The sequence below is a fragment of the Panthera leo genome, chromosome B2 (assembly GCF_018350215.1).
Source record: "Panthera leo isolate Ple1 chromosome B2, P.leo_Ple1_pat1.1, whole genome shotgun sequence".
Lineage (NCBI taxonomy): Eukaryota > Metazoa > Chordata > Mammalia > Carnivora > Felidae > Panthera > Panthera leo.
Genome location: NC_056683.1, coordinates 100,020,610 through 100,042,672, shown reverse-complemented (window position 1 = coordinate 100,042,672; position 22,063 = coordinate 100,020,610). Strand labels below are relative to the sequence as shown.

General features: G+C 44.5%; 1 protein-coding gene across 14 annotated transcripts in view; it reads left to right on the top strand.

Annotated features, from left to right (window-relative positions):
* Nucleotides 1-22,063, top strand: part of FYN (FYN proto-oncogene, Src family tyrosine kinase) — a 213,641-nt gene that overhangs the window by 160,717 nt on the left and 30,861 nt on the right. For 12 of the 14 annotated variants that reach the window (XM_042939615.1, XM_042939619.1, XM_042939614.1 and 9 more), the window contains 7 exons: nt 8,352-8,450; nt 11,185-11,288; nt 12,277-12,426; nt 15,012-15,176; nt 18,228-18,407; nt 20,609-20,685; nt 20,779-20,932. In XM_042939615.1, the coding sequence (XP_042795549.1) occupies nt 8,352-8,450; nt 11,185-11,288; nt 12,277-12,426; nt 15,012-15,176; nt 18,228-18,407; nt 20,609-20,685; nt 20,779-20,932 (929 nt within the window). Of the gene's footprint in view, nt 1-8,351; nt 8,451-11,184; nt 11,289-12,276; nt 12,427-15,011; nt 15,177-15,596; nt 15,753-18,227; nt 18,408-20,608; nt 20,686-20,778; nt 20,933-22,063 lie in introns of all 14 variants that reach the window. The other 2 variants (XM_042939626.1, XM_042939627.1) reach the window with 2 other exon arrangements.

Here is a 22,063-nt window from a genome sequence, read left to right as displayed (position 1 = left end):
AAAACTTCAGGCTTCAAAGAAAATGGTGGTGTGGTGGTGGGGGTGCCTGGCTGGCACAGTCAGTAGAGCGTGCGACTCGATCTTGGGGTGGTGAGTTCGAGCCCCACATTGGGCATAGAGTTTACTTTAAAATAAATAAATAGATAGATCGATAGGAGAATGAGAAAAAGGTAGCGTGCCTCAGCAAGTCACTGTACCTCAAGTTTTCCTTGTGAGTGCTCCCAAGTGACTGGGGAAGATCGCCACTCCAGGGATGAGGGCCCACCAGCACGTTCTCCTATGTCGCCAGGGCCACATGCTCTGGACTCTGTCCCCTGAGCAAACGGTGACTGCAGAAGGATCGGCATGCCTGGCTCTTTGTCTTTCCTGAGAGTTCGAGCAAAAGGAGCGGGAGGTGGGCCAGTGCATCCATGTCCCAGAAGAGAGAAGCGGTCCTTGTAACAGGAAATTCCCTCAGGCGTCAAAACCGCCCCAACTCTCAGAATTCGCCACCCTTCAAGAAGGGCAGGAGCTGGATCCTTCCCACTGGGGGCCCGGTAACTCTTCCAGACATGAGAAGACAGGGTCTATATAGTAGCCACGGGTTGTTGGGGTTTCTTTTAATTATCATTTGTATTGTCATCATTAATGGGTGTGGGTAGGTTTTTGTTTTTTTAAACTATTCCGATACATGCAGAAAATTCCACATAGTGGAAGTGTGTGTGGTAGTGGTCACGCAACAATGTGAATGTCCTTGGTGCTGCTCAATTTCACACTTAAAAATGGCGGAAATGGTAAATTTTGCTATGCATGTTTTACCACAGTGTTTTAAAAGCGTATAGTTTGCTGTATTTTCGCAAACTGTATGTGCCTGTGCAGCCACCGCCCAGTTCAAGAAGAACATTACCTGCCCCCTGCAAGCCCCGCCCCCCTCATAGCCACAGGAATTTTTTTTAAATAGCCCACAGTTGCCATCTGTTGAAGGCTCCTGTGTGCCAGCCATGAGCAGTTGTCTGAGCTGTGTCTCACGGTCCTCGTTTGACACACGAGGAGCTGGGGGGCTCAAGTCCGGGAGTTGCCCAGGTGCACAGCGGAGCGAGCAGGCGGCTGAGCCAGGGGTGACATGTGGCGATGGCATCCTGAGTACAGTGTCAGGTTTGGTCGTGGAAAGGCCCAGAGACGCCGCTCAGAGGGGACCGAACCTTTCAAGATACGTGAAGGTTGGGAAGGCTGGCTGCGAGGTGGGGAGAAGGGAATTTGGCTTTGATCTCTTCCGATTTATAGGAGGATTCCTCATTGCTAGTTGGATTCTCAGATGAAGCCTTCTTGTCAGAGTCTACTTAGTGTGAATTCTGAAATACCCACCACTTCCCGTCCCCATTCTGTGTAATGTTCCCTCAGTCCCGAAGTTGGCCAGAACTGTTAACCAACCTGTAAAAGAAACTCCTACTAAGGAGGAGTAGGCAGGACCACACACAGCTCTTCCTCTGCAGGTTTTCTCCACACTGCAAGGGGATCTGTGCATCAGATACATAGGCCACTTGCACAGCCGGTCCTTGCCAAAGTCACATTCATGGTTTCTTCCTTTGTTAACCTGGATAGGATCTACAGTGGCATTCAGTTAAAATTTTGGAGAAACATTCCAAGAAAATCCAATCTATCTCAATCAGTATTTTACGATTTGCACGCATGGCCTTTAGTGTTTACGGGTTCGAGCCTCTGGCCCTGTTTTCTTAGAAGAAAGTATTGCAAAGATTTTTTTTTTCCCTTTAATGTTCTTCCTTCTTGCCGGTGGAATTCCTCAACCTACATGCCATTTAAATGCCCTTTTTCAAGGTTATGGGGGAAAAGATAAGGTTCTTATAACAAATGCAGTATCTTGAAGTCAAGGGTAATAACCGGGAAGGGGAAATCATGAAGGACAAACAAAGCAATAATACAGAACCAGATGGCTTGCGTCTCCTTCCCCCTCCGCCAGCCTCTCCCAGCCTTTGGCTGTCGTCCGTTGAGAGAGGAGGGGGATGGCACCCCGTTCTCCCTGGGGCAGCTGCCACACCTAGCGTGTGTGCCCTCCCACTCCTTCCCCTGTCAGGGGGCAGAAACGGGAGACGGCAGGAGTGGTCTTTGGGTTTTCAAGTGCATGAACGGTCGTGTGCATGTGCACAGAGCCGGCGGCGCTGCTGCCCGGCGTGGGGGCCTCGAGTGCATGAACGCGCGTGTGCATATAGCCAGCGGAGCTGCTGCCCAGCGTCGGGGCCTCGAGTGCATGAACGCGCATGTGCACAGAGCCGGCGGCGCTGCTGCCCGGCGTGGGGGCCTCGAGTGCATGAACGCGCGTGTGCATATAGCCGGCGGAGCTGCTGCCCAGCGTCGGGGCCTCGAGTGCATGAACGCGCATGTGCGCAGAGCCGGCGGTGCTGCTGCCGGGCGTGGGGGCCTCGAGTGCATGAATGCGCTTGTGCGTGTGTGTGTGCACAGAGCCGGTGGCGCTGCTGCCCAGCGTCGGGGCCTCGAGTGCATGAACGCGCATGTGCACAGAGCCGGCGGCGCTGCTGCCGGGCGTGGGGGCCTCGAGTGCATGAATGCGCTTGTGCGTGTGTGTGTGCACAGAGCCGGTGGCGCTGCTGCCCAGCGTCGGGCCTTGAGTGCATGAATGCGCGTGTGCGTGTGCACAGAGCCGGCGGCGCTGCTGCCCAGCATCGGGGCCTCGAGTGCATGAACGCGCGTGTGCACAGAGCCGGCGGCGCTGCTGCCTGGCGTGGGGGCCTCGAGTGCATGAACGCGCGCGCGCGTGTGTGTGTGTGCACACAGAGCCGGCGGCGCTGCTGCCCAGCATGGGGGCCTCGAGTGCATGAATGCGCGTGTGCGTGTGTGTGTGTGCACAGAGCCGGCGGCGCTGCTGCCCAGCATGGGGGCCTCGAGTGCATGAATGCGCGTGTGCGTGTGTGTGTGTGCACAGAGCCGGCGGCGCTGCTGCCCAGAGCCGGGGCCTCGAGTGCATGAATGCGCGTGTGCACATGAATGCGGCGCTGCTGCCTGGCGTGGGAGCAAGGGTTCTTCACTGACCTGTTGTAGGTGCTCAGTGTAGTGTATTTGGACATGGTTAAACTTGAACCCATTTTCCAAAATGTTTAAATTCTTCCATTTTATACCCCATTTGCACATTTCACAACTAGTGATTTACCAGCTAGAAACAGTGACTCTTTAAAATATAATAAACATGTTACACAGACTGGAATAGTGCCTAGGGTAGTGACTACTTTCTTTTCATCTTGGTAAGGAGAAATCCTGGTTTAGAGCCCTATCAAAGCATGTGATAAAATTGTTATGGATATGCTCTCTGACAGTAAGATGGCAGTAACCAAATTTAGAAAGAATACAGCATTTATAATAGAAATGCTCCCGGGGCGCCTGGGTGGCTCAGTCAGTTAAGCATCCGACTTCAGCTCAGGTGGTCTTGCGGTCCGTGAGTTCGAGCCCCGCATCAGGCTCTGGGCTGATGGCTCAGAGCCTGGAGCCTGCTTCCAGTTCTGTGTCTCCCTCTCTCTCTGCCCCTCCCCCGTTCATGCTCTGTCTCTGTCTCAAAAATAAATAAACGTTAAAATAAAAAAAAAAAAAATGCTCCAGAGCTCAACAGATCTAGCCTTACTTCTGTTTGCAAATGCCACTTCCTGGCTGCATCAGGGCTCTAGGCTCTTGGGACCAACAAACCTTATAAGCAATTTTGGGGATTGACAATAGGCTCTATTAATAACTCTTTAAACGGGAGGAATAGGGGCAGCTGTTATAAAAACTCACAAGTTATTCTAGACCAGAGCCCGATAACATTAAAGAAAATCTCACCAACTCTAATGAAATATCTGAACTGTAAGAACTGGTTTTTTTTAAGTGCAGCTTTAATAATGTTAATTACCCACAATAATTCAAGAAATAAAAAGTAGAATAGTAAAGATTCTGTTTTCCTAAATCAAGGTGAATGATTCGTAAAGAGTATTATTTATCGGGACTCCTGGGTGTTCAGTCAGTTAAGCGTCCAACTCTTAGCTCTGGTCATGATCTCACGGTTCATGAGGTCAAGCCCCGAGTCAGGCTTTGCACTGACAGTGAGGAGCCTGCTTGGGATTCTGTCTCTCCCTCTCTCTCTGCCCTTCCCCACTTATGCTCACGCTCGCTCTCTTTCTCTCTCGAAATGAACTTTAAAAAAAATTAAAAGAGTATTATTTATCTATGGGTGAATTGAGCTTCTAGTGTATTAAAAAGATGACTTAGGGGCACCTGGGTGGCTCAGTCAGTTGAGCATCTGACTTCGGCTCAGGTCATTATCTCACGGTTCATGAGTTTAAGCCCCTATCGGGCTCTGTGCTGACAGCTCAGAGCCTGGAGACTGCTTCAGATTCTGTCTCCCTCCCTCTGCCCCTCCCCAACTCACATTCTGTCTCTCTTAATAAATAAACAAACATTAACCAAAAAAAAAAAAAAAAAGATTATTACTCATTTGCTCAAAAGATTTTTTTGATAGATGCTTTGAGTGTGTACCAGCCTCTCTGGGCAAACCTGTGAGGCTTACTACACAATTCATTGTTTCCTTGTCACCGCATATCTCCTCTGATGGAAAAAGTGACCCTAGATGGCCTAGAAAAAGAGAAAAGGATTTTATCTTTCTCATGAATAACTGAAAATCCCTGTGAGATTAATGGAGTCAATTCAGAGAAAATCATGAATTCCTGATACATGACTTTAGAATGAGCCCATAGTTGGATTCTAATCTGTTCTAAACTATTTAGGTGCCAGCACCAAAATGAGATACTTAATGCTGGCTTTGAAATGGAAATTGTAGTTGACCCTTGGACAAGGAGAGGATTAGGAGCGCCAGCTCCCCCCACTTCATGGGGTCAAAAATCTGCGTAGAGGGGCACCTGGGTGGCTTAGTTGGTTAAGCATACCATTCTTGATTTTGGCTCAGGTTATGATGTCACAGTTCACGAGTTCAAGCCCCACATTGCTCTCTGTGCTGACAGTGCAGAGCCTGCTTGGGATTCTCTCTCTCTGCCTATCTGCCCCTCCTCTGCTCACGCGGTCACTTTCTCTCTCTCTCTCTCTCTCTCTCTCTCTCTCTCCCTCCCTCCCTCCCCCTCCCTCTCTATTTTTTTAAAAATTGCATATAACCTTGACTCCCCAAAAACTTAATTTCTAATAGCCTACTGTTGACCGGAAGCCTTACTGATAACATAAACACTCGATTAACATACATTTTATGTTTTATATGTTATATACTGTGTTCTTAGAATATAGTGAGCTAGAGAAAAGAAAATATTAAGAAAATCATAAGGAAGACAGTACATTTACTGTACTGTTTTTATTGGAAAAAAAATCTGCACATAAGTGGACCTGTGCAGTTCAAACCCATGTTGTTCAAGGGTCAACCATACTTGATTCATCCCAGATCGTCTGGATAGGACTGGGCTTGTCCCAGCCTGCAGCAAAATGTATTGGCTTCCTGCCCCAGGTGACATTTCCCTGTACCCCACCATTGATACTAGACTTTCTTCATCTTAATTTAAATCATTTGGGGGTGCCTGGGTGGCTGAGTCAGTTGAGCATCTGTTTGGCTCAGGTCATGATCCCAGGGTCATGGGATTGAGCCCCAAGTCATGCTCTGCACTGACTGTGGAACCTGCTTAAGATTCTCTTTCTCTCTCCCTCTGCTCCTCTTCCCTGCTCAAGAGCACACATGCTTTCTCTCCCTCTCCCTCTCCCTCTCCCTCTCCCTCTCCCTCTCCCTCTCCCTCTCCCTCTCCCTCTCCCTCTCCCTCTCCCTCTCCCTCTCCCTCTCCCTCTCCCTCTCCCTCTCCCTCTCCCTCCCTGTCTCCCTCTCAAATAAGTAAAATGAAAAAAAAAATATTTTTAATTCTATTAGAACTAACTTGATGAAGGTTATCTTGCAGTAAAAGATAAGCTTCTGCCGAAAACTCTTAATTTTTTACCATTTTGGAGCATTTCCCAGGTGTCGGGTGTGGGGGGGTAGAGACAGAAAGAAAGAAAGGAGAAGGTGGGGAGATAGTGGGTATTGTTTTTTTATGATGAAATGTCTCCATCTAGTGGAGTTTTAGAGCAGTGAACATTGTCACCATCTTAGTCTCCAAAGCCATTTCTTTTGCATGTGTTCAGAGGAAAAAAAAAAAAATTCTACATATGTTCCTAGATGATATACTTAACAAGTGCATGTATTTCTTTTAGAGGACACAGAAATGAAGCCAATGCAAACTGTTCAAACATTAACATTTTAATTTCATGATTTGAGTCCAAAAGGCAGAGGAATGAAAATAGGGGAGCAGCACAAGAGTAAATTCCACACAATCCGTAAAGATCCAGCTCTTAAGTCGGGTGGTGGATGCACAGGTGTTCATATACACATATATTCTTTGGTATGTGTCAGTTATTTCCTAAGAAAAATCTGGACACAAACTAAATTTAAGATTTATTAATAAAGGACTTCCTAAGGACACCTGGGTGGCTTAGTCAGTTGAGCATTTGACTCTTGTTTTCAGGTCGGGTCATGATCTCCCAGTTCGTGAGTTCGAGCCCCACATTGGGCTCTGCACTGATAATGCAGAGTCTGCTTGAGATTCTCTCTCTCTCCTTCTCTCTCTGCCCCTCCTCTGCACGTTCTCTCTCTCTCTCTCTCTCTCAAAAATAAACATTAGATAGATAGATAGATAGATAGATAGATAGATAGATAGATAGATAGGACTTCCTAGGTATGAGAACAGTTATCTCCTCTTTTGGTTGATTTATCTGTTCACATTTGTTTAATAGGGTGAAAAGCCTCTGACAGCACCCCATTTTCTCATGGGCTATTTTGTGTCACTTGTGCCACCGAACACTCCCCCACAGTCCCACCCAGAGCATATGTGGGCTTGTCACCATTGGCTGCTTTATTACTTGCTGTCTGGGGTGGTTTCTTTCTTCCCTGACTGAGGGCTTTGACAGAGTCCAGCCACAGTGATTTTAAAAAAAGAAAAAAAAAAGTCCTGGGGTTCCTGTTGCTGCCTCCAAGGACCAAAACAGGAAGGAGAGAAGGCACTGGACCCCTGCCGAAGAGCAGTGTGAGAGGTCTCCGTATGCTCAAGGACAGCAGCATCCTCCCCAGCCCTCGCGTTCCTGGCCACGGGCCGGCGCAGGGTTCTATGGGCACCGTGCATCTTGGGGCTCCAGCCCCACGTGTATGTGTGCAGAGAAGCACACGCTCCACCCCTGCTCTCTGTCACAGATGCAGCGCCATGGGTTCAAGCACATGAACTCTAACCATGTGATGGACCCATGTGTTTTCAGCTGAGAGTGGTGCTTATATAAGGCCCCCCCCCCCCATGTCCTCCTGCCCACAGTTCTGGGAGTCCCCACCCCCACCCCAGACTGAGACAGGTGATCGCATGGAACACCAGGCTATATACCATGTGGTGAGACTCAGAATCCCATTCCCTGGCCAGTTTTTGTTCTCTCCCCACACTGTTACACACACAGCTACCCCCAGCCCTCCTCTCCTGCCCACCAGACTCGGGTCAAGTTGATGAAAGAACCTGAGGTTGAAAATTTCTGAACAAGATTTAACCTATTGTCTTTATTCTTCTACCCACTTGCTTGAGAACAAGCAAGACAGGTATTCAGAGGAGGCTTTCATCCCTTACTGGGCCTCCTGACAGGTTTCCGTTCTCAGATGCTCTGCAGCTCTAATGTTTTTCTTTTCTTTTTTGGTGCATCTTGTAACGGCTAACAGAATGACACTAAAGCCAACAAACGGTCTGCTTCTCTCCAGCAGTACCAAAGGATGTTGTTACCTCAGGATGTGAGACGACATAGACGGTTAAATTAGCAGTATTAGCACATGCTTCATTTTCCTTCTAGCTTTGCTGAGATGTAACCGACACGTAACACTGTAAGTTTAAGGTCTACAGTGTGATGGGTGGACGCATGAATATGTTGTGAATGTTTACCACGATAATGCATTCTTCTCTTCACATAATTACCATTTTCTTTTTGTTGTCACAGGGTTTTTCTAAAGTAGCCTGAGGCTGGGTTCCCTTCCCCTCGGTCCAAACTGAGGACGCTTACCAAGCAAAACGCCCCCTCGCCCCAAGAGAGTTCTCTCATGGCCAGGGTCCTACATTGTTAATTGGCAAGTAAAATAAGATATGAGAGACTGCACTGGATTCAACTCACACTTGACTCAGAGAGTAACCATGTAACCATTACAAAGAGCTGGGTTGGAGTTTGAAGAAATCAGGCAGTGGAATGAGTAGGAGATACTGAGTCTGTAACTGCAGAACATTGAAATGGTCAACACATTCACTTCCTTTTCTCTTTGTTCTCTGCAGGGAAGGAGATTGGTGGGAAGCCCGCTCCTTGACCACCGGAGAGACTGGTTACATTCCCAGCAATTATGTGGCTCCAGTTGACTCTATCCAAGCAGAAGAGTAGGTTTTGTTGTTTTCCCTCAACTACTTGCTTTTAAAAGTTAGTTGTCACAGTAACATGCTACTAACCTTGTGCAGGAGGGAGAAGAAACTCACTAGAGCGATTCAGGGTTGAGAGAAGATAGTGATGCCGCATGCCCCAGGCACTGTGCTCTGCGTTTTGCCATATCTGTGTAATACTTGTGCTGTTACTAACTTAATATTTTTCTTTATGACTGTATCTTAAAAACATACTGATTTTGAAAGGGAACTTTGTATCAGAACCCTAAATGAAAGCCCAGTATTAGTTGCCGTAGACAGAAAGTAACCAGAAAAACGTGATGAAGTTCTGGCTAGGGCACATATTAGTAATGTGAACCCAAGGTTTTAAGCCTATAGTCTGCTGGAAAATAAAAAAGAGCAAGGGAGAGAGAAAGAATAGGAGTGGGAGGGAGAGGAAAAGGGGGGCGGGGAGTAAGGGGCAAGGGGGCCAAATAACTATTAAAGATGAGATGGAGATTTTCTTTCTCAGTGTAATCAGAAATATTAAAGGAGCACCGAAAAGACTTACCTTCCATGTGCCAGGTAGAAGTGTCTCAGATACAGCATGTTCCACAACTCAGGAAGCTCTCGTGATGCATTTCAGATGCTACTTTCCTTTGAGTTGGGGTCTTGGTTGGTTTCCTTGATAGGAAATCGTGACTAGCAGTTAGTTGGACCAAGGATTTCACTGGCTCCAGTTTTGGAAGTTGCTCAGTAGGCCAAGGGGATTCTAGAAGGGACAACCATTGTTCCTCCTCCTGACCTGTGGGGATTCATGAGCACTTTCAAAAGGGGGAACTATTAGAGTGGCTTGTGTGTGGTTACCCCCATTTCTGAACTGAGGGGAAGAAAACTGGCCCGTGACTCCAAAACTTGGGGACCTGCCCTCCTCCCTGACACCCTGGGGACCTGCCTCTCCTGGTGGTCTTGCCTTACCAATAAGGGAGTCGAGAAGAGTCAGCCATGAAGCCCAGCCTTTGGCTCTGATATTGCATTTTACCCTGGATTTGTTTAAGCACTGCAAGGAGGATTAGACGCCACACCCCAGCCAAATCCCCAATTGGATCACTGTCTTGCCTTTAATTCCTTTGTATTTTCTCTAAGAAGATCTGTTTTGTTCCCCACTCTCAAATACTCAGTGGTTCTGCACTCCTTTTTTTCTCCTAGTGAGTGTGTTTTATCATCAAAGAGTAAAGAAATCTGTATTGAATTTTTATTTTAGGGCAGATTTGCAAACATCTTTGTGTTCTTTCAGAATAAAAGGTGCCACTAAAAGGTAGCATTACTTTGGTTTAACTGGGAACATACCCACTATATATTTAAGTTCTATTTATAATGATCAATTTTTAAACTACTTTGTTTTTAAAGAATAAATTAGCGTTTTAAAAAGATAACGCATATGGTTTTACATAGACAATTAATTGCCATTATCTTAAAATGCCATTGTTTTGGTTCAATCCATTGTTCTAACTGTTCTCTCTTCACCACTGCTCGTGTTTATACTGCATTTTAATTGGGCGATTGATGCCAACCCAGAAAGTCATTTCTCATAAATAATTGCTGTAATTCTCTTCATACCATCTAGTGCTAGGTTAGGACTGTCGCACAGTCTGGTGCCTTTAAAAGTCACTGAGGAGCTAACTCGCAGTGTGTCTTTTCTTACGATCGGTGAAGCTCTTTCATTCACAAAAGAATTTGACAGTGAACGCATAATAGCTATGTTCAAGTATAAGGAATTAAAATTTCATTTTAGAAACTGGATTATTTCACAGTTGAATATTCTAAAATTGTTTCTACGCACAGATTCCAAATGAATGCTTGCGAATTCTTGCAGCACCTCGTGCTGACCCATTTAACTCCCTGCCAAGCCATGGTTAGGGCTGGAGAGTGCAGGGGAAGGTAAAAGGTGAATAGCAGAGGTTGTGATATGACTTCACGATGCCTTCCTCATGGCACTGGAATGTCACTACGGGGAGAGTAGGACACGGTACACCCAGTCATTTCTCAGGACGTGCTCGTTGACTGCACAGCGACCTGTTCCTGCAGCGGCACCAAAACGCACATGTGCAGATCCCCACCCACCCGCGAGACAGATCCTTTCACTCACTCACCTAAGTCCTCACCCTGCTGGACAGGAAGAGACTAAAAACTGACATCCACAGTCCACAGCCATCTCAAATTGGGGGTGGTTTTGACAATTGTTTTCAAAGTTGCTGTAGGTACAAAGTGACTGAAAATACTACATCTTTGTTCTGTATCCATTGTGACTGGCTTTTTTTTTTTTAATGCTTGATTAATGATCTGTGTATAGACTAAGGCTGTGCTTTGTTATTTCCCAGGGGGTGTAATTATGCTCAGAAATCCGGGGTCTCATAGATGTGTGTGGGAAGGGTCTCCTGCAGTTGCCATTTCAAAACGAGGTCTTAGATTTCTCTTCTCATAAATGCAGGTGGCAGTTTTAACACAGACCAGTTCTTGTCACCTCTGAAGGGAAGGAAAGTCACCCACCGTTCAAATCTGACTTTTTTTCTTTGAAGAATGGTAGACGTGGATGAGGGATAGAATCAGGAACAGACTGAAAGGGAGCTAGATGAAGCTAGGAAAAAATATATAGGGGAAGGCTAAGGATGAAATCAGAGGGAAGGGGGGGTTGCTATTCCATTTTTGTAAATGATCATTACAAAATGTTCCCCTCCCTTGATTTCATTTAAAGGTGGTACTTTGGAAAACTTGGCCGAAAAGATGCTGAGCGACAGCTTTTGTCCTTTGGAAACCCGAGAGGTACCTTTCTTATCCGTGAGAGTGAAACCACCAAAGGTAAGATAAGGAGTTGAAGATGTTGGTTGTCATTCAAATCCGTGGATTAGTCAGAGGGGATGAAAGGCTTATCTCTAATGTGCAAGGATTTTTAAATGGCACATACCCTCCCTGCCTCATGAGCGAGTCCGAGTTTCAGTTTTTCCCTCCAGGCTCTAGAACTGCACACGGCTCCGGAAGGACTACAGAGGCTCAAAAGCAAAGCCCTTCTTCCTGAAACAGGGAGCTGGGCAGCTTCACTCCTGCAGGCGTACAAGATCATAGAATTTTCAGCTGTTCTTTAGAATTACGATTTTCTGAATCTCTTAGTTCCCCAGGCGCCAGTCCTACAGGTTGTTTTTGCATTCCTTTTATTTTTTCAAAACTGAGCACTGCTCTTCCTCCAACTGCTGGCCCTTTCATCATTGAAACACTCATTAGAGCCCACAAGAGGAGCCGGGCCAAGGGAAGGGACTTTCTACCTTGATCTACCAGACATGGTTATCTGCTCCCGAGAAAGTGTGGCAAATCAGAAACAGGAGGCTCCCTTGTAGGGAAGCACTCCTTCCACTTCTGTAGCACACGCTGCCCTGCCTCTGTGACACTCCATGGGTGAGGAAGACAAGGAGAGCGCCCCCAGCCTGCGGGGCTGTTGTTCTTCATCCCCTCTCGGGAGAGTTGGGTCTATCCCGTGTTAGGCAACGTGCGGGTGACGGTACTGAAGAGAATATTGTAGGAAAAAATCCAGAAAGCTTTCCTTCTCAAGAGTAAAATCACTTTATTGCTAACATCTTCTGACATTTGCGGGAAAGAGGTGTTTTCTTCTTCTGTTCCTGAGTGGAAGAGAGCGTGTTTGTGTGCACGCACGCACATATGTGTGTGTGTGTGTGTGTGTGTGTGTGTGTGTCCTCTTGATGATTATTAATCAGAATACTCAAGTGAATGAGACCGAAAAAACGAGTGAGCTCTCAGAATGATTGGAGCTGCTAATGCCTTGCATATTTACCAGGTGCCTATTCACTGTCGATCCGAGATTGGGATGATATGAAAGGAGACCATGTCAAACATTATAAAATTCGCAAACTTGACAATGGTGGATACTATATTACCACCCGGGCCCAGTTTGAAACACTTCAGCAGCTTGTACAACATTACTCAGGTAACCCTAATGCCAACTCGCTACTAACCACTGGGACACTGGAGGGAGTGGGTAGGCACTGAGTAGGGGGTGGGGGGAGAGATACAAGCATACACAAAGGCAGCAGTGACAGTTTTCTTTGCTAGCCACTCAACGTGGGACTTTGCTGCATAGGATCTGTTGATGTTTTTCTATCATAGTTATTATTAGTTCCATACGTTTGTCAAAAAATTCTGTAACATTCTTGTTCCCCAGATACAAAGCAGTAGGTTAAATTGTAAAAGTTGTCATCTTTTCTTGTTCCCCTGGAGTCTGTCATCAGAAACCATGACAGGAGAGAGAACAGTGTCTGGGCGGAAACACACGGAGTGTTGGGGGATCGTGTAGGGGACCCCCAGTTCTCACTCAGTTCTCACAGGAATAGCCACACATGCTTTTCATTCTCATGACCAGAAGAATTTTGCAACCCATCTATCATGTTCTACTGATCCACCAATACTGCTGTTTCCTAACTAGATGTAGACTCTGTGACCCACAGCTCCTCCTAGATCTGTTAGGGCCATTGTGTTAAATTAAACTTGTGAACAGTAAGTGGAACAGCCTCTGTCCTAACACCCATTTGTCACTGTCAGTGTGTTCCTAGAAATATGCACTTATGAGGTGTTTAGGTGTGCAATTGGTACATTCTAGTAAAGATTGTGGTCTTATACACAAATGTTAAAATGATTTCTTTCTTTCCAAGATTAGCAAGAATACCCTGCTATATGACATACACACACAGGTGGATTTTTATATAGATACACATATACAGGTATATATCTGTATCCCATTAAACCCAGTAGTTTTTTCTGTGACCTATATATGTGTGTTCTTCAGGACAATGACAAAACCCCAAAATAGTGCATGACTTGCTCTATGCACATTCATTTTTAAAAAAGTGTGTGTATAATTTTGTAGCGCCCCCCCCCAAAAAGCAGTCTTTTGAAAATGGAAATAAGAAATGCCTATTGATTTATCCCAGGCACTAATGAAAAAGCGAGAAAATTAACAACACTTAGCGTACTCGTTGATTAGGGCATTGGATAGCTCTAGTTTACGTGATTCTAATGAAATATTTGGGAGAAATGGAGCAGAATCTCTCCCTGAGCTTAAGTGATGCACTCAAAATGCCTGCATGTGTCAGAATTTTTCAAATGCCAAAATATATTTCATTACAGGCAAACATCAGCAGGATCCCCAGGGTTTGGATCATTTGAAAATATTGTGTTGGAAAGGGCACCTTAATAACATCATAAAGCTGGAAGGAGAGAAGGGATATGAAGAGCAATAGACGTTTTTTAATCTCAAAAAAAATCCATCTCGAGTTAGATTTGTTTTTATATTGGCTTTTCCTCTTCCCCCCTTCCTCTCTCTCACACAATAAAATGCCTTTGCAATATTGACACATAAATAATTTCCTGCCTAAACATCTCAGAACCTGAGTCTACCAAAAAGAAAGGAATAAAAAGAAACTAAGAGCTGGTTCCTAGAGAAAAGAGAGCACTACATGTGGTTTTCCTGGATCCGAGGGGCCTTCAGGGGCTGTGGTGGGGCAGAGGCTCTGCCTCACAAGCCAGGCTTTCTACAGCTTTTGTCACTGCCCTGATTCCTTGTTCTTTGTTACCTTTTCTTACCTGACAGATATTTCACTTGGCATTTAGGCAATTTCCCCCTTACCACTGCTAAAGTGTAAAAGGTATATTCTTTTAAAAAAATAAATAAATAAATGAAGGAAGGAAGGAAAGAAAAGAAAGAGAACAAAAGAAAAAAATCCAAATAACCTATAAGTGATAACTTTTTTCCTTTGTCTTTTTCATAAGAAACAGTTCTTTCACATCCTTGAATTTGTACAGATTTCGGTTTCCTGTCTTTCTGCTTTGAAACCAGATTTCTAAATTATACATTGGAGACTGTTAAAAAGATTTATTTTTAATGGGAAATATCAAAGAAGTGAGAGCATCTGACTGGTAGAATAGAGTCAGTTAAAATGCCAAAGAAATCACTAGAGAAATGTGACCTCTTTTTTTCCCCTGCCAGGTATAATCTTCAGCCCTACTAGTTTATAACAGTCTAAGATTCAAGAGAAAAATCCTGTACTGAAGTTACAATTTTCAATATATCCAGACCAAAGAAAGCCCCTAAACCCTTGACATTAGAGAGGGTTAAGGACAGTCGTGCTGACATTCAGTAGTCCAGATGTACCTTTTGAAATCAGCGGAGGTATTTCAGGGTTCCAGAGACATGTTATTAGCACAAGTTGCTGAAAATGTTTTTCTTCCTTAGCGAGTATTAGAAACCAAAGCAGTCATACCTGTACCTGTATATATGTGTAAACTATGCTATACCTGGAGGCATGGAGCAGTCCGCATTGAAAATGTCCTCTGTTCTACCTCCAATGACCATGTTTCAATGTGTGGTGTCTAATCTTCCAAGATGTGTGCAGCTCTCCGCCGACATAGCACTGTTTTCAGCAACACTGTGCACTCGCTGGGTTTGTGCAACTGTAAGTGTTGTTTCACGTGTTGTGCTTTTCTCTCCCTCTCCTGCCGCTGTCCTCGCTCCATCAGAGAGAGCCGCAGGCCTCTGCTGCCGCCTCGTAGTTCCCTGTCATAAAGGGATGCCAAGGCTTACCGATCTGTCTGTCAAAACCAAAGATGTCTGGGAAATCCCTCGAGAATCCCTGCAGTTGATCAAGAGACTGGGAAATGGGCAGTTTGGGGAAGTATGGATGGGTATGCTGAGACTCAATTATTCTATTACTAGCTTTCTCGTTTGGGAAGTCCCAAACAGCGAAGATGGAAGGTGAAAATAAAGACTTTATGACCAGGAAGAAGGCGTAAGTTACTCATAGTAGAGAATTATACATTTGATTTTGATTTCAAAATTCCAGAATTTCTAGAAGAGAGATAGTGGTCAAGATTGGCAGATGGCTCAAATTATGCCGTTATATGAATCTCAATTCCTAAGCCAGAAAACAGTGCAAGGAATGTTCCAGCTTGCACAAATGCCTTGCCCTTCCTTTACAACTGCAAATGTTTGCCCAGTGAACTCAGTGTTGCCCTAAAGGGTAAGTCACCTTCCATCTTCCCTAGTGCATGCATGATAACGGATTATAAGGATTGTGTTTTCTTTATTAATTCCCTTTCCTGTAGAGAAAGCTGATGGTTTGTGTTTTAACTTAACTGTGATTGCATCAAGTTGTACCCCACAAACTTCTGGATTGGCTAAAGATGCTTGGGAAGTTGCACGTGGTTCATTGTCTCTGGAGAAGAAGCTGGGTCAGGGGTGTTTCGCTGAAGTGTGGCTTGGTAAGGCAGAGGGCACATTTCATTTTGGCTACTTCTCAAGGCCAATTAAAAGGACAGTCTGAACAAACACACACACACAGTCATTGGGACCAAGACACTTAACCTGAAGCTAGACAGACGCAGGCCATCTAGATTTTGAGAATACGGCGATACCTTGCTGTGCTCTTCTATACTTCTTCATATGGTTGGTGAAGCAGATGCACATAGAAGAAACACCAATACAATAAGTGTCTGTTGTTTCCTCTTCCTGAGACATAGGAAGGTAAGATACTATAGATGGGTTACTATAAGGAAAGACCATGGGCTTTTATGCTCAGTGGGCCAGGGTTTGAATCATTACTAGCTGATTAACCATATCCAAGGGGCTCATTTAACCTCCTTGAGCCTCAGTTTCCTCGTCTGTAGAATTGGAATGATACCTACTTCATAGGATTGAGAATCACATAGGACAATATATTTAGAGTCCTTGCACGCAGTTCGTGCTCAGTAGGCACACATACTTCTCTTAATTCGGTTGTCATGTCACTCATTGATGAGGCTGACTGCACTGGGCCCATCCCACTGCTTTTATAACACCCATTGGGTCATTTACAGCTTTGCTTGGAGAAAATCCATGGGTTTGGTGCCACCCAAAGACATCTGTCAGTGAGACAGTGTTGGTGCTTATGGAATCTACCTTCTTTCTTAGGTTCAATTAAAAACAATATGGATAGGTACCTGTTTTTACGTTGTAGCTGTAGGTGTGCAGGGGTGGTCAGCATTAAAAGATTTAGAACAGTGAAAGCACTTGGAACAGAGCCTGGCAAAGAATAAATATTACATAGATATGGGTGTAGCGATAAGGTTAGAGATAGACATTCAAACATACACCTATATGTACTGTGTATGTATAAGCTACTATATAATAAGCGCTCTCATTTTTCGAGTCCACATTATTGTGTCTCTCTCCGTACTTTAACTCAAGTATCATAAAATATCTTCATGTAGCCTTCCTCTCCCTCATCTGCCCAATTTATAATTGAAGTTGTGGGTGCCAAGGATTTCAATTCAGTCATTTATACAATCAGGAAGAATTGGACATTCTACAAAATTTTATTTTCAAATTTTATGATTATCAACTTTAAATCATTATGCCACATTATTAAGAATTTGTTGCCCACTGAGCATAAAACATTATGTCGTGGTAGTTCGGGATCAGGATGGAATGCCAGTGAGAGTAACTGGGTTGTTATTAGAGAGGAAAATCTCTATTTAAAATTTTGGGATGCTAATAGCACTCAAATAGCAAAGACGACTTCCAGATTATCAGATTTTCCATTTATATTTAGTGGTCAGATATTTTATAAGGTTTGAATGAACTCTTTTTTAAGCCACTGTTCTTGCATAACTTAGATGTTTGTAAGCTGCATGTTGTAATCGTATGAACCATGGTTTGAACAGGGTAACAAAAGTTTACAGAAATGTTTAATTCTGAAGTCAATTACATTAAATATAAAAATGAATCTTCATTTAAACCAGCTCTCTTTTCCAAACAGAAAAAGCACGCTCTAACTTAGCAGATTTTTCTGTTTCCCTTAGAGTTTTAATCTGAAGTTGTAGGACTAATAACAGAATACACATAGAACCTGGATTTTTGTTTTTTTAATTTCGCAGCTGAAAGAGATTCAAAAGATAATCCAGTTCTACTCCTATATTCTACAGATGAGGCAACAAATGATCATAAACCAGGCCTGTCTCTGTATCTACTTGACTTTCTCCACCTGTGAAGCCTAAACATTTCTGTTCCCTCTTAGCTGCTGTTTGATTTTTTCAGTCCGATAGAGGCTGTTGCTCTTGTGGCTGACCTGAGGAGTTGTCCTTACCTGGTTGACGTTTGGGGCAAGTAGACCGTGAGCTTCTTGCCAGTGCCCATTGGCATACTTGTAATCTCACTTATATATCAGCTATTCAAGGTCTCTGTCAAGTAGCTCACCCACCGCACATGGTAGAAAGTCGAAAGGTAACTTCCAGACTTCCTCGGTGTGTTGCCGTCTTTTTTTAAATGGCACCCTTCATACAACGGAACTATCCTAGTTTCTTCCATGCTTGCTCTACTGTCTAAGGGATAGCGGTGGGATAGCCAGGCCTGTTCTAACCTTTGAACTTTCAGCCTTGTTAAAGAAGCATCCAAAACTTTGGTACCAATTTGTAATCACATGTGCGAGCTAGAAAAGTAAAGTGGCATATATCAAAATCAGAAAAAAGTTAAAAGAATTAACAAACCGTAACACAGCTATAAGTAAACTCATGTTTCCTGTTGAAGATATTGGACAGAGTCCTTATTACATTCGCTTGTCTTCATTCAACAAAAAAGGATATTAAGTTTTTCTAAGTTAAAATCTAACCTTATGCAAGTAGCTGTTGATTTAAAAGCTTTTTTATTTTCCCATCAAAAGAGGATCCTCGGTTTGACTTAATGTTTTGGGATGTGTGCAGGTACCTGGAATGGAAACACGAAAGTAGCCATAAAGACTCTTAAACCAGGCACAATGTCCCCCGAGTCATTCCTTGAGGAGGCACAGATCATGAAGAAGTTGAAACATGACAAGTTGGTCCAGCTCTACGCAGTGGTGTCCGAGGAGCCCATCTACATTGTCACCGAGTACATGAATAAAGGTCAGGCCCCACCCCGCGGTTGACCCACAGGGGTTATTTCGGGGAGGGAGATGGAGGTGCCTGCCTGCTTTTGTTCTGCTTTCTGCATGAGTCTGGCATTCCTGTCAGGAAGCACAAATCATGTGCTCGTTAATGAAAGCATTGTTAGAACAGACCATGACCTTGAGTTTGCCCCCCAGATCCTTATGAAATGCAACACCTTTTGCACGCTGCACATGTCAGGAGTCCCAGCTCCTCTCCATAATTAAAGCATTCATATTTAATACCCAGGGTGATCTGGAGGGCTATGATCATTTGCTGCTACTTTGAATGCCATGGCTTGTGCTAAATTTCCTTTTTCGGGGCTGAACAGTTAGTATCGGACACTGGTCTCTGGGCTCAGCTTAGTCTCCATCTTCTCAGCGCCTTTTCTTTCCCAGTTCTCTTCTTAAACATCAGACGAAGAAAGACATGCTTTTAAAGAGCCCGTTTTATTTTCATTCTTTCTCTGCCTCTTTCTAATCAAAGCACTATTGCCAAGGATAAGGCCCAGAATCACTTTGTTTTGGAAAAATAGACAAACCAAACAAGAAACGGCCTTAAAAGGCAATGCGTTGTACATCAGGGGGCACCAGCATAATTTTTCCTGTCCATATACTTTCTTTTTAAATACACTTGGAAATTTTTTTCCCTGGCAGATTGTTTGTCCCTTGTATCCAGGGTTATTTGGTAAATAACTTTGTGATTAAAGCATGGAAACAGTCACTGATGACCATCATGAGCCTCCATCCAGCCTCGGCACATGATTGTTTCCGCCCTGGTGTTGGTCCTGAGCTCCCTAGGCTGTTATCACAGTGGCTCTGAAGCTTCAGCTGTTTTGTTTCCGATATCTTCAAGGCCTGGCTGGCCATGATTTAAAAAGGGGAGCTAACTGCCCCACCCTGTATTCCTCAGATATTCTTTCCTTGATTTAAAATCTGTAAATAAGCGAGGCCAATGATTCTCAAACCTTACTGTGTATCAGAATCATTTAGGGGTATTCTTTTTTTTTTTTTTCTTTTTATAGGCTTTAGTCTTTGTTTTTTAATTTCAACTTGTTTTATTTTTTTAAATTTACATCCAGAGTAGCATACAGTGAAACAATGATTTCAGGAGTAGATTCCTTAGTGCCCCTTACCCATTTAGCCCATCCCCCCTCCCACAACCCCTCCAGTGATGCTCAATTTGTTCTCCATATTTATGAGTCTCTTCTGTTTTGTCCCCTCCCTGTTTTTATATTATTTTTGTTTCCCTTATGTTCATCTGTTTTGTCTCTTAAAGTCCTCATATGAGTGAAATCATATGATTTTTGTCTTTCTCTAATTTCACTTAGCATAATACCCTCCAGTTCCAGCCCCATAGTTGCAAATGGCAGGATTTCATTCTTTCTTATTGCCAAGTAGTATTCCATTGTTTATGTAAACCACATCTTCTTTACCATTCATCAGTTGATGGACATTTGGGCTCTTTGCATACTTTGGCTATTGTTGATAGCGCTGCTGTAAACATGGGGTTGCATGTGTCCCCTCGAAACAGCACACCTGTATCCCTTGGATAGATGCCTAGTAGTGCAATTGCTGGGTCGTAGGGTAGTTCTATTTTTAGTTTTTTGAGGAACCTCCATACTGTTTTCCAGAGTGGCTGCACCAGGTTGCATTCCCAAGGGGTATTCTTAAAATACAGCATTCTGGGCCCGCCTCCAGAGTCTCTGATTCTGGTTCTAGGGTGGGGCCTGAGAGCTTGCATTTCTAACAAATTCCCTAAGGGAAGCTCTTCCTGCTGGTCCCAGGACCACACTTTGGGAGCCACTTGGCCTGGGTGGCATTTTCCCTATGTCACTCCTTCATTCAGGGCTGATGGGAGATGAGGCTAAAGTGGTCAGCTCCTCATATGTCCTTCTTTATGACATAAAGAGAATTGCATCCCATTTCTTGTAGGTTTGTCAGATTTTTGTTGTCCTTAGAAATGGAGTCACTATTGTTTGTTTGTGAAAGATAAAACTGCTGCCTTTCAATGAACAGAATTTTTTCTAGCCTCTTTTTTTTTTTTTAATAAATCTTTTCTTCATTGATGGCATTCATTCAATCACCTCATTATTTCTAATAAGAAAACCAAACCCAACCCTTTGTCAGGCATTTTTATCTTTCGAAGTAAATTGAAATGGTTTTCTCTTTTGTTCATAGGAAGTTTACTTGATTTCTTAAAAGATGGGGAAGGAAGAGCTCTGAAATTACCAAATCTTGTGGATATGGCCGCACAGGTAGGCCGCATGGTCCCTTGGTTCCTGCCTCAGGTTTACTGCCACGTCAGTACGAGTCGTGGGGTAACGTGTCCTGTTCATCGGTTTCCACAGGTTGCTGCAGGAATGGCTTACATCGAGCGCATGAATTATATCCACAGGGATCTGCGGTCAGCAAACATCCTAGTGGGGAACGGACTCATATGCAAGATTGCTGACTTTGGACTAGCCAGATTGATCGAAGACAATGAGTACACAGCACGACAAGGTGGGCACTTAAATAGGAGGGCTTGTGACCTCAGCCTCGAGAACAGGAGCTTCTTCAGGACCTTTCCTCTCCCCTTCCCTTCCTTTCCTCCAGAAAATACTTGAAATGGCCTTCTTTGGCCAAGTGCTTGCTTCTTAACCTGGCAGGAATCTGACAGCTTTGCAGATGGGAGACTGTGGTGGGTCCAGTAGATGGACAAATGTTGCTTTTTGGTGAATGAATGTCCTCTAATGTGGTCTTCCTGACTCATGCTACCCTCATCACAGTGTCCAGGCCTGGGACGCTTTGCCTTTGGAGAAAGAGGGCTGTGGAAGGCCAAAAGAGAAGTCAAATAATAGCTCATCATTCCATCAGAGTTTCAGCAGAATGAAGAAAGCACGCTCATTGGAGACTTGAATAAAGGAGTTCTTTATAAAGGCATGGGCAGAGTTAGGAAAGCCAACAAGGCAGGAGGTGATATCCCAGAGGTAGCAACAGCCACGGACCTGACCCGAGGCGAGAAGGGCAGTGGGGAAGGGAATAGGCAGCCACCAGGGCTAAGAACCAGAGGTCACCTTTGGCAGACAGAGGCCAGGCACGGATCAGGGGCTTCATACCTTACCTCCTCCTCCAGAGATCCTGCCAAACCCGGCAAGAAGCCAGAGGTCAGGGGAGCCCACTGATGGGTCCAGCTGCGTCCAGAGCAGAGAAAAGAGCAGAAGGGGGATCATCTAGAAAGAGGACAGAAAATAGCGGCATCTCCTAAGCAGCCCCACCTCCTCTAAATCATCTCCCTCCATTCTCCCTCCTCCACAGATTTGTAGAAATTAGACTCTAGATTAAATACATCCCAAACGAGCAACCACTCCAGTGGGGAGCTTTTTGGATGCTTTTTAGAGCACCAGATGCCAGGGAGGGAATTCCCAGGGTTATTTTTTATCTTCCTGGATCTGCACACAGCAGTCAACAGGTAAATGTATGAAACTGAGTGTGCCGTTTGCAGTCGAATGTAGGCTCCTCATGTAGAATATAATGTTCACGTCTGAAGGAAATGGGTAGCCTCCATGACTGTTGTTTTTAACCAAGCCTAGGCATTCTGAGCAGGGCTGAGCGGTGACTGGAATATATTACAGGGCAGTGCTTTCTACTGGA